Source organism: Mya arenaria, chromosome 7 (genome assembly GCF_026914265.1).
Source record: "Mya arenaria isolate MELC-2E11 chromosome 7, ASM2691426v1".
NCBI lineage: Eukaryota > Metazoa > Mollusca > Bivalvia > Myida > Myidae > Mya > Mya arenaria.
The window spans coordinates 30,399,243-30,417,053 of record NC_069128.1 but is presented as its reverse complement, the minus strand read 5'-3'; the positions used below and the strand labels follow the sequence as shown (position 1 = coordinate 30,417,053).

General features: G+C 36.4%; 1 protein-coding gene across 2 annotated transcripts; it reads right to left on the bottom strand.

The window, feature by feature from the left end:
* Window positions 1-1,787: 1,787 nt before the first annotated feature.
* LOC128241773 (uncharacterized) lies at window positions 1,788-17,189 on the bottom strand. Of its 2 annotated transcripts, XM_052958858.1 has the most exons (6): window positions 17,090-17,189; window positions 14,012-14,149; window positions 12,817-13,051; window positions 10,374-10,486; window positions 8,617-8,698; window positions 1,788-2,009 (listed from the first exon to the last, which is right to left on the bottom strand). In XM_052958858.1, exons 2-6 carry the CDS (start codon window positions 14,133-14,135, stop codon window positions 1,841-1,843), a joined length of 723 nt encoding a protein of 240 aa, XP_052814818.1. In that variant the 5' UTR covers window positions 14,136-14,149; window positions 17,090-17,189; the 3' UTR covers window positions 1,788-1,840. The 2 variants fall into 2 exon arrangements, with proteins under 2 accessions (XP_052814818.1, XP_052814817.1); XM_052958857.1 differs by lacking the exon at window positions 17,090-17,189 and having other exon boundaries at window positions 14,012-14,159.
* Between the last annotated feature and the right edge of the window lie 622 nt (window positions 17,190-17,811).

Genomic DNA, 17,811 nt, shown 5'->3' with positions numbered 1-17,811 from the left:
CCACACCCCTTTTCCCCTTCGTCTGTTTCTATCCCTAAGCTGATCTACGTCCCTCCGTCCCTACTACTAGACTGGCCTGTCCACGTCACCTGCCGTCCGTCTGTCACTCATTCTGTTCCTACTTTAAAGCTGCCCTGTCTGTGTCCCTCCTTCCCTCCGCCTGTTAATGAAACTAAGCTGACTTGATCACGTCACTCCATCACTCAGTCTTGGTCTACCACAAAGCTGACCTTTTAACGTCTCTACTTTTACCATTAAGCTGACCTGTCCACGTCCCTCCATTCCTCCGTCTGTTTCTACCACTAAGCTCACCTGTCCACGTCCCTCCCTCCCTCCGTCGGTTTCTATCACTAAGCTGACCTCTCCACCTCCGTCTGATTCTACCAATAAACTGACCTGTCAAAGTCCGCCATTCCCTCTGTCTGTTTCTGCAACTAAGCTGACCTGTCCACATCTCTCATTCTCTCCTTATATTTTTACCACAAAGCTGACTTGTCAGTGTTCCTCTTCCCGTCGTCTGTTTTTACTAGGGATAGCAACGGGGAAACGGACAAAAGCCCTCCCGGACAAAAGCCCTCCCGTCCAAAAATGACAAGGCGGACAAAAGCCCTCCCGTGAAAATGACAGGGCGGACAAAAGCCCTCCCGTGAAAATGACAGGGCGGACAAAAGCCCTCCCGTGAAAATAACAGGGCGGACAAAAGCCCTCCCTTAACATATTTGAATTCACGTAAATATGAAAGGATTGATGATACAATTTATTAGTTTTCGTTATGATCATTATCACATTTCAATTAAATGCTGGATTACATTAAGCTTAATTGTTTGTTATTGACACTATGCAATTTAATCTCTTAAATGATAAAATTTACTAATTGCTTTTAAAATATTTGTTTATTAGTTGTTGTTTTTTTGCGCTGAATACAAACTGTTGTTTTATAAATGTATAAAACTAGTGCATACCTTGTATCACTATTCAATTTGAATATGGAAGTCATTATGAACAACAAAGGTGGCATTAAACTGTGTTATGCAGGCCATGCTTACACTAAGAAAAGACCAACAAGACGACCATCCGTTGGGAGTGTACCCAGCGTAAAGCTCTTGAGAGTAAAGGTGCAGTAACCACAGACATAAATGTAAGTATAGTAATTAACTATGCTGTTAGAGTGCTAAATATGTTATTAAATATATATTTTTTGTTTTAATTAGTATACGTTATTGTCTGAAGATATATACAAGCATTGAAATCGCTAACAGAAATAAACGTATAAAAAAATAACGTAATTTATAATCAGCATTTCCCAAAACTTTCCTATACACGAGATCCACACAAGGGATCGAACTATTTTTTTTTGTAATTATTAGTAAATCACTCTCGTTGGCACGATTTGCGCGAGAGTTTGGTCTTGTTTTGTAGGGAAACTGGAGTACCCGGAGAAAATCCACTTGTCCGACTTGGTGACCACCAAACAAACTCACATGCGCCCAGGCCGGGAATCGAATCTGAGTTCCCTTGGTGAGAAGAGAGTGCGCTAACCACTGCGATAACCGGACAACTAAAACAATCATAATGCATGCATATAGTAGCATAGATTAGTTTATTATACTATTTTATTAAAGCTAGACTTTAAAAAAGCTGATTTTTAGATACTTATATGCGTCCATAAAATGGTGGTCTAGGAGAAATGGCCAAAAAGCATTCGGTCCTTCTCGGTCATTTTCCAAAACAAACCAATGTGTGAACACTTTGGATATTATCACTTAAAACATGACATAACTCACGAGTTTTGTATGCATGCGCTTTATTAAAATGTAAAATGTAAAACGAAAGCAATACATTAGCCACAGAATGTGATATCGTAGTTGGTACTTCCAGTCCCAACGCCATTACAGGTAAATGTCGACGTTTGATCGTCATACGCGTAGCTGTATGCATTCGGGCAAGCTGATTTGAAGATCTGGGAGTAGTGGAAAGGTGGACAGGTCGATGGTACATTGTGGGCACCACTGTCATATGAAGGTATACATTCAAGTTATAAAGGTATTAAAGTGTATTAGTAAAAATAGACATAGAAATGCCTATGGCCAGTAAGCACATGGACACGATGATAATATAAATATGTACAAACACACAAAGATTAGACAGTACAGTAGAGAGCATAATACAATACAAAAACGCGAAATAAATCAACAACACAATTATAGGACATTCAAGAAATAAAATATTTATACCTAATAATTACTGTATTTAATGAAACACTTAAAGTTCCAGGGTAAATTTTCTTAGCTCCATGGCAAATTTGATAAATTTTACAGTATTTAGCAATTTACTAATTGATTTGTTTAGTTATACAGATTTTTAAATATTTATGATAAAGTTATCCGATATGCAATTAAGCTTGTTATTACATCAAGTCACTGGCAATAATTCACAATATTGTTGCCGTGTGGCCCAATGTAATTTTGGTATCGTTTGAACAATATTTACACCTCAACTTCCATTCCTTAAATGAACTTCCTTTCGACATTTGCGGTTATCACCCGATAAACGCAGCATCTTCGGATATGTTCGGATCGCGAATCATCGCATAACAATATACACGGACCTTGTTTATCTTGTTAATGTGTGTATTGATCGCTGGTCTATTGTGGGCACCGCTGTTATTATATAATTAAAGCTACCCTCTCACAGATTTAACGTGTTGACAACTTTTTCATTTTTTGTCTTGAAACGAGCCAATATTTGCGAAAATGTATGGTAATTAGTGTTATGTTATGCTGATAAAAATCAGATGAAAGGCTTTCATATTTATGTTCAAAAATTAATGTTTTATGCATTTTTCTTAAAGCGTTAGTAAAGATTTTAGCCATTAAAATACTATTTGTAGTGGAACAATACAGAAAAAATGCCAAAGTGTCTTGTAAACGATTTTGTTTGTCTTTGCTTTTAAATCGTCGACATTGAACAAGAAAATATATACATGGCCACTCATGCGAGGTTGACAATATTATCCATAAAATCAAGTGACAAAACTGCATGCGTTTGAGCTATTTTGATACGTGCTTTCTCGATTTCTGCTGATTACCTAAGTTTTAAATATTTGTGTATTTGGTCAAGACCAACTTTTCCGAAAGAAACAATTTTAAGTATAGTACACACTGTATGCAATGTGAAATACAAAAGCTATGCAATGAGGAATGAACACGTTATGCAATGTGCAATACACACAGTATGCAATGTGGAATACACACAGTATGCAATGTGGAATACACAAAGTATGCAATGTGCAATACACAAAGTATGCAATGTGCAATACACTCAGTATTATATGTGGAATAACCACAGTATTCAATGTGGAATACACTAAGTATGCAATGTGGGAATACGCACAGTATGCAATGTGAAATACACACAGTATGTAATATGGAAAACAAACAGTATGCAATGTGGAATACACACAGAATGCAATGTGGAATACACACAGTATGCAATGTGGAATACACACAGTATGCAATGTGGAATACACACAGTATTTTATGTGGAAATACGCACATTATGCAATGTGAAATACACACAGAATGCAATGTAGAATACACTCAGTATGCAATGAGGAATACACACAGTATGAGATGCGGAATACACACAATATGCAATGTGGAATACACTCAGTATGCAATGTGGAATACATAAAGTTTGCAATGTGGAATACACACAGTATGCAATGTGGAATACACACAGTATGAGATGCGGAATACACATAGTATGCAATGTGGAATACACACAGTATGCAATGTAAAATACACAAAGTATGCAATGTGGAATTCACACAGTATGCAATGTGGAATACATTCAGTATGCAATGTGGAATACACACAGTATGCAATGTGGAATACACACAGTATGCAATGTGGAATACACACAGTATGCAATATGGAAAATACTCAGTATTATATGTGGAAATACGCACAGTATGCAATGTGAAATACACTCAGTATGCAACGTGAAATACACAAAGTATGCAATGTGGAAAACAATCAGTATGCAATGTGGAATACACACAGTATGTAATGTGAAATACACACACTATGCAATATGGAAAATACTCAGTATTATATGTGGAAATACGCACAGTATGCAGTGTGAAAAATACTCAGTATTATATGTGGAAATACGCACAGTATGCAATGTGGAAAATACTCAGTATTATATGTGGAAATACGCACAGTATGCAATGTGAAATACACTCAGTATGCAATGTGGAATACACACAGTATGCAATGTGAAATACACACAGTATGCAATGTGGAATACACACAGTATGCAATGTGGAATACACACAGTATGCAATATGGAAAATACTCAGTATTATATGTGGAAATACGCACAGTATGCAATGTGAAATACACACAGTATGCAATGTGGAATACACACAGTATGCAATGTGGAATACACACAGAATACAATGTGGAATACACACAATATGCAATGTGGAATACACACAGTATGAGATGCGGAATACACATAGTATGCAATGTTGAATACACACAGTATGCAATGTAAAATGCACAAAGTATGCAATGTGGAATTCACACAGTATGAGATGCGGAATACACATAGTATGCAATGTGGAATACACACAGTATGCAATGTAAAATACACAAAGTATGCAATGTGGAATTCACACAGTATGCAATGTGGAATACATTCAGTATGCAATGTGGAATACACACAGTATGCAATGTGGAATACACACAGTATGCAATGTGGAATACACACAGTATGCAATATGGAAAATACTCAGTATTATATGTGGAAATACGCACAGTATGCAATGTGAAATACACACAGTATGCAATGTGGAATACACACAGTATGCAATGTGGAATACACACAGAATACAATGTGGAATACACACAATATGCAATGTGGAATACACACAGTATGAGATGCGGAATACACATAGTATGCAATGTTGAATACACACAGTATGCAATGTAAAATGCACAAAGTATGCAATGTGGAATTCACACAGTATGAGATGCGGAATACACATAGTATGCAATGTGGAATACACACAGTATGCAATGTAAAATACACAAAGTATGCAATGTGGAATTCACACAGTATGCAATGTGGAATACATTCAGTATGCAATGTGGAATACACACAGTATGCAATGTGGAATACACACAGTATGCAATGTGGAATACACACAGTATGCAATATGGAAAATACTCAGTATTATATGTGGAAATACGCACAGTATGCAATGTGAAATACACACAGTATGCAATGTGGAATACACACAGTATGCAATGTGGAATACACACAGAATACAATGTGGAATACACACAATATGCAATGTGGAATACACACAGTATGAGATGCGGAATACACATAGTATGCAATGTTGAATACACACAGTATGCAATGTAAAATGCACAAAGTATGCAATGTGGAATTCACACAGTATGAGATGCGGAATACACATAGTATGCAATGTGGAATACACACAGTATGCAATGTAAAATACACAAAGTATGCAATGTGGAATACACACAGTATGCAATGTGGAAAATACTCAGTATTATATGTGGAAATATGCACAGTATGCAATGTGGAATACAAACAGTATGCAATGTGGAAAATACTCAGTATTATATGTCGAAATACGTATATTATGCAACGTGAAATACACAAAGTATGCAATGTGGAATACACTCAGTATGCAATGTGGAATAAACAGAGTATGCAATGTGGAATACAAACAGTATGCAATGTGGAAAATACTCAGTATTATATGTGGAAATACGCACAGTATGCAATGTGAAACACACACACTATGCAATGTAGAACACACATAATATGAGATGCGGAATACACACAGTATGCAATGTGGTATATACTCAGTATGCAATGTGGAATAAACACAGCTTGCAATGTGGAATACACACAGTATGTAATATACAATACACAAAGTATGCAATGTGGAACAAACACAGAATGCAATGTGAAATACACAAAGTATGCAATGTGGAATACACACAGTATGAGATGCGGAATACACACAGTATGCAATGTGGAATACACACGGTATGAGATGTGGAATACACACAGTATGAGATGTGGAATACACAAAGTATGCAATGTGGAATACACACAGTATGAGATGTGGAATACACAAAGTATGCAATGTGGAATTAACACAGTATGAGATGCGGAATACACACAGTATGCAATGTGGAATACACAAAGTATGCAATGTAAAATACACACAGTATGTAATGTGGAATACACACAGTATGAGATGTGGAATACACACAGTATGAAATGTGGAATATACACAGTATGAGATGTGGAATACACACAGTATGCAATGTGGAACACACACAGAATGCAATGTGGAACACACTTAGTATGCAATGTGGAATACACACAGTATGCAATGTGGAATACACACAGTATGAGATGCAAAATACACACAGTATGCAATGTGGAACACACACACAGAATGCAATGTGAAATTCACAAAGTATGCAATGTGGAATAAACAAAGTATGCAATGTGGAATACACACAGAATACAATGTGGAATACACACAATATGCAATGTGGAATACACAAAGTATACAATGTGGAATAAACAATGTATGCAATGTGGAATACACAAAGTATGCAATGCGGAATACACACAGAATGCAATGTGGAATACACAAGTATGCAATATGGAATACACAAAGTATGAATGTGGAATACACACAATATACAATGTGGAATGCACACAGTAAGCAAGTGGAATACACAAAGTATGCAATGTGGAATACACAGGTTATGCAAATTTGGAATACACAGGATATTGAATGTGGAGTACACACTGTATGTAATGCGGAAAACAAATACCATGCACACAGTATGCACTTTGGTATACACACATAGTGTAATATGGAAGACTTACAGTATGCAAGGTGGAATACACACAGTTAGCAATGTGAAATACACACAGTATGCAATGTGAAATACACACAGTATGTAATGTGGAATACAAACAGTATGTAATGTGGAATACAAACAGTATGCAATGTGGAATACAAACAGTATGCAATGTAAAATATACACAATGTGTAATGTGAAAACACACAATAAGCAATGCCGAAAACACACAGTTGGCAACGTGGATTGCACAATGTATGCAATGTTGAATACACACAGTACATAATGTGGAAAACACACAATATGCAATTTTGAATACAAATAGTATGCAATTTCGAATGCACATTGGACGTAATGTGGAATACGCACAGTACACATTGCGGAATATAAACTTAATTTACACCGTATACAATGAGGAATACAAACAGTAATAGAAACAGTATAAAATGTGAAATAGCCACAGTATACAATGTTGAAAACACACAAAATGCAATGCCGAATACGCACAGTATACAATGCGGAATACGCACAGTATGCAATGCAGAATACAAACATAATACACGCAGTATGCAAACAGGTACACACACTATATGCAATGCGAAATAGAAACAGAATACACACAGTATTAAATGTTGAGTACAAACAGTTCGCAATGTGAAACACATACAGTACGCAATGTGGAATACGCACAGTAAGCAATGTAAAATACACACTGTATGGAATCTAGAATAGAAACACAATACACACAATATGCAATGTGAAATATAAACAGTATGTAACGTGTTATACAAACAGAATACGCCCAATATGGAATTTTGTGTACAAACAACCTGCGGAATGTGGAATAAAAACAGAAAACACACAGTATGCAATGTTGTAAACAAACAGTATACAATGAGGAATACAAACAGTGTGCAATGTTGAATATAAGCAGTATGCAATGTTAAATACACAAAGTATGCAATGTGGAATACAAACAGAATACAAACAGTATACAATGTTGAATACAATCAGTATCCAATGTGGAAGACAACCAGTATCCAATGCGAAATACACACAATACGCAATAAGGAATGTAAACAGTATACACACAGTAAATAATGTGAATACACGCATTATTCAATGTTGAAAACACTCATTGTGCAATGATGAATACACATAGTATGCAATGTTTGTAATACACAGTTGGCGATGTGACAAACGCAGAGTAAGAAGTAAAAATAGAGCTCTCCTCGAAAATATACGTATGGTAGTCTGCTTACGTATCCTTACACAATCGGATCACTTCGGCCTTCTCTTTTCGAAACAACATTTATCTACGCTGTAAGTAGATCGCGTAGTAATTTCAATTTAGCAATGCACATGTAAATTTTAACCACGTCCCACGGTCCGGGGAATAATGGGGACTTTGACTTTCAGTCCAGCCAAGCCCGGGTAAAATCGACGCCCTGCGGGAACGAAATGCTTCTAAAATCCCCGCAAAATGCTCCCGCACACCAGGGACCCTAGGTAAGGTACATTCCCTGCTATGTTGGCGCGAGAACAAAAGCACCGCATTCAAACGGCACTGCGGTGTCACCTGGAAGGTAAAATCGCGGCCCATTTCCCCGGCTATCCCCGGTATACACCCGGACTTGGTGAGGCATGGTTACAATTGACCGGTATATAACGTTAAATGCTTTACCTGCAGCAGTACTCAGGATTGTGGAATTTATTGCATGCACTTTCACACGCAATAACGCCCCCAGTACCGTGCACCTGCAATTCTGAAATCACAATAAAATATGCTTATCAGTAATGCAATTTAACTCTGGTGATGTTTGTTGGTTTATACTAATTTATTTAAGCTCGATTATGACGAAAGCTGATAGCTTATAAGATCACCCTCGAGTCCGCTTCCTGGGCAGAAACCAGTACTGTGTCCTTTTTAAGAGGTCATGAGAAAGTACCCCTGGTGGGGAACGAACCCACAACCTCCTGGGTGAGAGGCGGACACCTATACCACTAGACCACTCTCACCCCTTATGTTTGTTTCAGATCGGGTACATTTCGCCTGAATTCTGAAATCACAATAAAATTTGATTATTAGTTATTCAATTTGACCCGAAGGGTTGCATTTAATTCAGGGTATTTTTGTTTCAGAACCGGCTTGGTAGAGGCGCAATCCTCGATAGGTCACTTAGAGCGTCTACGCTATTGTGGCGTGAGGTGCAATCACTGCAAATTTCCCCAAAAATGAATAGGACTGCAACGATATGGTAACTCGCTATACAAAGTTTGTCAGATATTCGGTTCGGCGAAAGTGTTGTAGTGAAAGAAGGTCGCTTACATTATTCCCTTATCAATAGCCCAAGGCTATAAACGACAACGTAACATCTACGACTCAAGTTTGGGCAAAGAATAGATGTGTGCAAAATATGTATAAAAGCCACTGAAATAGTTGTATACTTCCTATTACGTATACACATGTATATTTATATATTTAGACAGTTTTGCCATCCCTGATCGATTCTCCAAACGTCATTAAATAAAACCGAAACATATAAGTGCCTGTTTATTTGTCATTTATTTGCCACCAACGATGCATCCAGTGTGACGGCGATTATTTTGAAAAAAAACTAGGATGACGTCGATTACGCTGTTAACGTCATTCCAATGCATCCGGCGTGCGCCGGGTCTGCGTTAATGACCTTGTGCAGAGCCCTGTAACTTTTGCAACATACATACTATTTTCATGAAATTGTCAGTGTTTGTAGCGGATACTATCCGCGTCTTGTTAATGTATATTTTGATGTATAAATATTAAACCATATCGGTTATGTGCGAACAATCCTGTTTTTTTTGGATCATCCCTCGTAATATGTAAGTACAAAGTGAAACACGTGCAGTCGAAACTCGTTATGTCGAACTATGTTCAATCGATAATCTGGTTAAGTCGAACAGTTTTCGATTGCACTGGGTTTTGTTTTACATGTTCAGTATTTCGGTTCTATCGACTTTTGTGACCTTGAAGTATTTCCATAGGTCCCAACGGCTTCGAAATAGCGAGTTGAAACTTTATGTTAACAATAAAATAAAATAAAACATCAACAATAGCGTGAGGAGAATATAACAAAAGTATTAACATAATTATACTTTTTTGCTTATAGACACACATATATATATATACATCGCTCCATCGCCAAGTGCTCGATTGTATCAGATAGATCATCAAATATGGACAACTTTGTACTTTGCTCCCTTGTATCGATCCAGTCTGCTTGAAATGACAGCGTGAGTAATTTACCAAATCCAATGCTTACCTGGAGGACAGTTATTGTTCAGATCCGAGTTGACCACATTAGAAATAGAGATAGTAAATTGACCGTCCTGCATCGTAATATATAGGAATACTTTCGATGCATCACAGCCAGTGAAGTGCAAATCAAATCCAGTGCTTACCTGGAGGGCAGCTGTGGTTCAGATCCGAGTTGCATCCCGCCCTTGCACAGTAACGTGAAGTAGGACTTCCTGAATACCCGTTTATTGGCTGCATGGACATCGGCAGATTATACCTGCAATTGATGGATATTTGCAGCGGCCAGGCGCATAACTGAACATGACAGATATGAAATGTAGGTCATCCATTCAAGATGTGTGGCTGCAGTGACCATGCGCATAATTGAAAATCACATAGTTAACATGACATATAGGTCATCCTGTCCAAGGTAGATGTTTGCAGTGGTCATGAGCATAATTGAAAATCACACAGTTTACATGACATATAGGTCATCCTTTAAAACATTAATGTTTGCAGTGACCATGTGTGGAATTTAACATCACCGACATCATATGTAAGTCATCCATTCTAAGATTGATGTTTGCAATGACCATGCATATAATTAAAGCTCACAGTCACGAAACCGTATGTCATCCTTTCAAAGATGGATTTTTTGCAGTGGCTAAGCGCATAATTGAACACCACTTTCATGAAATGTATGTTATTCTTCCCAAGATGAATGTTTGCAGCGGCCATTATTGCATTATTGCATTATTGAACATTACATACATGCAATTTAGGCCATCCATTCAAATATATTTTTTCGCAATGGCAAAGCGCAGAATTGAACATCAAATACATTCAATGTAGGATATTTTTCCGCATAATTGAACATCACATCGGGAAATGTAGGTCATCCATTCAAAGAACTATGTTTGCAGCGGACATGCGCATAATGGAACATCACATCGGGAAATGTAGGTCATCCATTCAAAGAACAATGTTTGCAGTGGACATGCGCATAATGGAACATCTCATCGGGAAATGTAGGTCATCCATTCAAAGAACTATGTTTGCAGTGGACATGCGTATAATGGAACATTACATCGGGAAATGTAGGTCATCCATTCAAAAAACTATGTTTGCAGTGGACATGCGCATAATGGAACATCTCATCGGGAAATGTAGGTCATCCATTCAAAGAACTATGTTTGCAGTGGACATGCGCATAATGGAACATCTCATCGGGAAATGTAGGTCATCCATTCAAAGAACTATGTTTGCAGCGGACATGCGCATAATGGAACATCACATCGGGAAATGTAGGTCATCCATTCAAAGAACTATGTTTGCAGTGGACATGCGCATAATGGAACATTACATCGGGAAATGTAGGTCATCCATTCAAAGAACAATGTTTGCAGCGGACATGCGCATAATGGAACATCACATCGGGAAATGTAGGTCATCCATTCAAAGAACTATGTTTGCAGCGGACATGCGCATAATGGAACATCATATCGGGAAATGTAGGTCATCCATTCAAAGAACTATGTTGCAGCGGCCATTCGCATAATTGAACATCACATCGGGAAATGTAGGTTATCCATTCAAAGAACTATGTTTGCAGCGGTCAAGCTTATCATTGAACATCACATCGGGAAATGTAGGTTATCCAGTCAAAGAACAATGTTTGCAGCGGTCATGCGCATAATTGAACATCGCATACATGAAATATAGGTCATTCATTCAAACATCGATGTTCGCATTGGCCATGCACAGAACTTTGTCATGACCTTTGCTTAAGCTCCACCATGGAGTGTTTAACAAGACTTAATGAGGTATGTAGTGTACAAATAATATGGAAATCTCGGATGCCTTTTAGCATTATTATAATTTGGTATCATTTTAACGGGTTTAACGAATAAAAACTGTTTAGAAAAACAAGCTGTCTTGACTTTGAAGATAAGCCATTTTATGTTAGATTCCATTTAAAATACAGATTAAAAAATCGAACTGCAAACCGAAAAATCACAAAACAAGAGCCACAACTTTGGAAGACCGAACAACTATTAAACAAAAGAAATAACTCTGAAAGACTGAATATCATCAAGCAAGTACCATAACTCTAGAAGACTACAAAACAGTCAAAGAAGATACATAACTCTGGAAGACCTTAAAACACCGAACAAGATATATAATTCTGGAAAACATAAAAAGCACTAAATAAGAGACATAACTCTGGAAGATTAAAATAACACCTTAACTAGAATCATAACTCTGGAAGACCGAAATAACACCAACAAAAGATCCTGGCAGAGCGCACAAACACAAAAAAGGAGACATACCGCTTAAAGAGCGAAACAACACCAAACAATAACCATAACTCCGGAAGACAGTAAACAGTGCACAAATATCAAAAGATTGTCATATATATTCCACCCGGAACATTCGTTATTGGTCAACCTGATTTTCTCTCACACGAGATTCAATTGTCAGCAGTTGATATATTCTTCAAAGGATAACTATCTCTCAACAGAAAGCAGAGGTATGATTTATTCAGTGTTTTTTTTTGTTTTTTGTGTTTTCGGTATGATAATTAAGTTCATGAATCTCTATATATACCCGTCAACCAAACTGATGTCATAAAAGTCCTGGTTATTGCTTCCACCAGCGTCGAACGTGATTTCCGCAAGGGTTGCTGGAGGGGCACCACCAGCTCCACTACATTGAGGGCCATGTCCACAGTTCCCAGTCTGGCAGTGGTTCCCTGAGCAGTGGGTGCGTCCCCAAAAACGCCCTGACCAGTGATTTGTGACAGTCGTCGTATGACTCGCCCCTGCGGCTAGTTTGTATCCACCTGTTCAAAATACGTCACCAATTGAATTAAGCGAAGTGAAAAAGAAACACACATATGCCTTCAATAAAACATCATTTCTTAGCTTAGATAATTTCTTAAGTATCTTACTGATCATATGATATGACAACTTAATAATTCCCTGAAATAGTTCGTCTTACTGACATGATTGAATAAAATATATGTTAAAAACATGTTGTTATTTTCATTTTTTTAATTTAGAATGAACAGGAAATATACTTAAGGCAGGAAATGACAAAATATGTTTTAGGAATACTGAGCGGAACATAACGGTCGCCGATCTTAAAATTATAGGCACATATCGGTCCCCGAGCTTGTCCTAACCAGCCAACATGCTTAAGTCAAAGAAAGCCGTTTCAATGAAAGAGTTTTGTCGTAACTTCAATTAAAGTTTAAAATATCGACTTAAAGGGACTTTACACCGGATTGGCACCAAAAAACTGTTTTTTCTGTAACGAATCTGAGGACAATTATTTAATAAAATGTTTTACTCTTTGATATCATAATTATTAAAATATACCAAAATGTTAAAAGAAAATCGAGTTGGAGAACTGGTTCGTACCTGTGTCGCCACAATTGCAGTCCAGTGTTGTAACCACTGTGCTACGAAAACTTACCCTAACCCATTGGAATATCTAAGCTATATACCTTATTTGGCAATATCACGTGATAACATCGACTAGCCAATCACGCATAAGAATGAATTCTACTAGGTAGACATACCTAGTAATCTTTCTTATTGGAAAAAAATGCTAAAAATAAATTAATTGTAAACTATGTGGTACTTCAGTTAGTTATTTTCAATGCATTGTACACATCGATACCAAGTTTATGTCAGTTTTAGACCATTTTCTTTTCTTTTTCGCTATTTCATCATAAATCTTTATTCAAACGGCCTCTATGTCGTTTGGTTATGGGACACATTTTGTGGACTACTTTTACCTCCGTCGGGTAACGGGTTTCCAAGAATACCGACCCAGACTTCATAACCACATCTATTGTGCACGTGAAGCTGATGGTTTGCGAGCGTCCCCGCCACCAATGTAAACAACACGAGCGTAAACATGTGTCTTCTCTGGGCTGAAATTCACTAAAAGTGTGAAAACAGTGCGAGTACAGTACTATACCTAGTATATGCGTTCATAAAAATAAGTCTACATCACTTAAACATATTGGAACTTTAAGCCATATATAGTGCATACACTTAGTGATCATCTTATCAATAGACATACAATAAAATACCGTACGATTAAGAATTTCAGTTAAATATTTAAAAGTTGAAAATGTTACTTGTTAAAAACCATGAACTTTGCCTTAATTGAACAATTAAGCTCTTAGTTTTGAAAAAGATTTCCACTCAGAAATATTCATTTAAAAAAGCGATCGTACGTTACATGATAAAAATGGCCAATATAATGTTCGAAATAATCGTGGATTTCAGCGTAAAAATACGGATCTGATTTGTTAAAGATACATCCAGATGGCTTCTCTTAAACCTTTTTACATGTTTAACCCCCAGAATGATGAGAAAATGCATTTATCGCTTATAAAAAATGCAACTAAACCGATGGTATAATCTAAATTTAGCGCGCACAACGTCATTACGAATCTTGCATATCACGTGACTTTTTTAATTCTAAAATTTCTATCTTGATTTATATACTTATGATTTTCATTTTTAAAAGAAGTTTTTGGTTTCAATATTTTTAAACAAAATAATCATACAATAATTCACTATGAAGCCAGATTATATTCAACTGAAAAAGGGAGGTAATTAGACACGATGTTTCACTAAACAACAATGATAAAAATTTTATTCGAAAATGCTTGCACATTTATTTTAGAAATATGAGCTTTATTTTCGTCATGTGAAATTTCATTGAAAATGTTCAGTATTTCTCTAGTTATTTATGCAGTCTTATCCGGCAAATGCTAAGGTACTGTTTGCAAAGCGCATTGCTTCGTCCGCCCAGTAGGTCAGTGGTCGAATAAGGGATGTCGTTGGTATTTCCCATACATTTATATTGAATACAGCACCGTGAGGACCTCGGGATTTTATCATACATTATATGAGACTCTATCATAGTTATATACTCACTTTTATTTTGTTCTCGAATAATATTATTATATTTTCCTAAGTGGCACTGGGCCTTTTACTCCCTTTTCTGGTGCGTGGTATTAAATGGCTTTTCAATGAGTACTTGAAACCCAAGACAGTTGTACGCGGGACGCATATACTCATAAAGTTTGGCACCATTTGGTATGCCGACTATCAAACTTAAAGCTGCTCTTTCGCAGATTGAACATTTTGACAACGGTTTTATTTTTTGTCTTGGTGCAGCTTTAAAACAAAATTTTAACAGAAAAGTGTATTTCTAGTACTTCAAACTTACAAGATGAAATGAAAATTCCAACCCATTAAAGTGACACTCTTATTCAAAATCAATAAATACACATGTATAACAAATACATATTTTTAATGATAAGCCTTTAACTACTTGCTAAATAATGCTTTTATGGAAAACATTAATTACTGATATCAAGATTGTAACCGTGTATTTAACAGCTGAATACGCAAAAATATTAAATGATTGGTGATTGCTAAAAGATTTTCTGCGATCTACTATCGTCTCAAATTGTAGAAATACCGTGTTTTCTGCACTCTTCTTTCAAATTAAACTCGGTATCCTTCATGAAAAAACATTGATTTCGACATTTATTAATCCTTTTGGTATATTAAAACAATTGTGGTAAATCTTATTTGGGAGTAAGAGTGCAGCTTTAACTTTTCCATGAAATAACCAACGCTAAGCAATGCTAAATAATTACATAAGAAACAGCATTGTTCACGGTTTTGGATCTGTGTTTGTTATATAATAATGAATCAATCTTAAGTCCAATTTTCTTAAATACCATACACTATATATATATATATATATATATATATATATATATATATATATATATATATAGAGAGAGAGAGAGAGAGAGAGAGAGAGAGAGAGAGAGAGAGAGAGAGAGATAAAGGCGCACTCTCACAGATTTACCGTTTTTCCAACTTTTTTTTTGTCTTGGAATTAAACGTTATATATTTTACAACGATTGTGAAGGAAGCAATGCAAACTTATACTAAGTCACTCTCGTTGGCACGATGTTGCGCAAGAGTGTGATCTTGTGTTGTTGGGGAATCCGGAGTACACGGAGAAAACCCACTTGTCCGGCTTGGTGACCACTTACCAAACTCACTAGTGCCCAGGCCGAGAATCGAACCCGAGTCGCCTAGGTGAGAAGCGAGTGCGCTAACCGGACAACCAGTGTCTTGGAATTAGCAAAAATTTGCGTAAATTTCTGCCAACCAGTGATGAAAGATTTTTGACAAAAGATCAGATCGCAGATTTTCATATTTCCAATCCAAATTTAATGTTTTATGGCTTAAGAAAAATGCATAAAACATCCATTTATATTTACGCAAAAATTTGCTCGTTCCACGAAAAAATAAAACTAAAAAGTTGTCAATCTGTGAGAGTGCAGCTTTAAAGGCGCACAATAGAGTTTGATGCAAACTTATTTTTAATGCATGATCAAGTTTAACTCATTTGACTTTAATGTTCAAAACAAAAAAGAGGAATATGATTGAGTTACATATAAACTGCGATATTTGGCGCTTTTTTAAACTTCGGAATCTGTGGCTATGCAGAATAATAAAAAAAAAACATTTATAAAGGTAAATATGTTTTATTATTTCACCTCCCACAGACCCCCTATTTTTCCGTAGTGGGTCACTAACAGACCAAATAACTAATTATCTGTACCTAACTCATAGGCTTTTTTTTGTTTTAATCATTTAAGGCATATGAGTTAAATTTAAAAATGCATTGAATTTAAAAAAAAATGCAGCGACCTATATTTTGCGCATTGAACAGTTATTGTTGGCCGACTTTCAGTAAGGAATCAATTTAATCTGAATTCTGTGAACGAATCCTTTGTATACAAAATAAAAAAGAAGACGAAATAACGAACCTTGTCTAGCTAAAACGTTGTCGCACTGCCACAAAATGCCAAGTGTCTGGCCCCTTCTTATATATCGGACTTTTCACTACACCGCACCGTTTCATATATGTCTGTGATAAGATTGCATGACCTGAACCCTGGCGAAAGTGTCATACAATTTGACAGTACTTATTAACCATAGTATTGATAATTTAAAGTGACAACACCAGATGATACAATTGCAAGAAGAAGAAAGAACGTAAATTATCAAAAACTTACATAAAGTTGATATTGTTGTGTACAACGCATTGAATCTTACTTACTGATGTATCACATCGCTTACGAGACGTGTGTCTTTCGCAGCTTTTGCGTGTGTTTTTTTTCAAATTCGAAACCTGTGTTTTTAATTTCAGTTTACAAGTTAAGAAACAGCGTCGGTATAGGCATCTGTACTAAGCAAGTGCCTTTTATGGGCTAAATATGCACACCAGTAGCAAGGAAGTCAGTATGCGCCATTTTTAAATGGGTAACTCAGCTTAGACAACGACGAAATATGATTTTAATCATTTAAATTGGTGTAATATGGGCCTTATACTAGCTCGTTTTGACAATTCTGGGCTTGTTTTGGAAATATTGTATTTGCCGATTTTAGGACCATCTGGTGTCCCTTTAATATAAAACTGGCACTACACTACTTCTGTATAATAGTCCAGTCCCTAAAAGTAGAGTATATGTCTTAAATACAAGCATTT

Coding starts and splice junctions, on each gene's coding strand:
- LOC128241773 (XM_052958858.1), bottom strand. CDS start 14,135: ATGTTTACGCTCGTGTTGTTTACATTGGTGGCGGGGACGCTCGCAAAC. Junction 13,052..14,011: donor AAACCCGTTACCCGACGGAG/GTAAAAGTAGTC, acceptor TATTTTGAACAG/GTGGATACAAACTAGCCGCA. Junction 8,699..10,373: donor GAACCACAGCTGCCCTCCAG/GTAAGCACTGGA, acceptor TTGTGATTTCAG/AATTGCAGGTGCACGGTACT.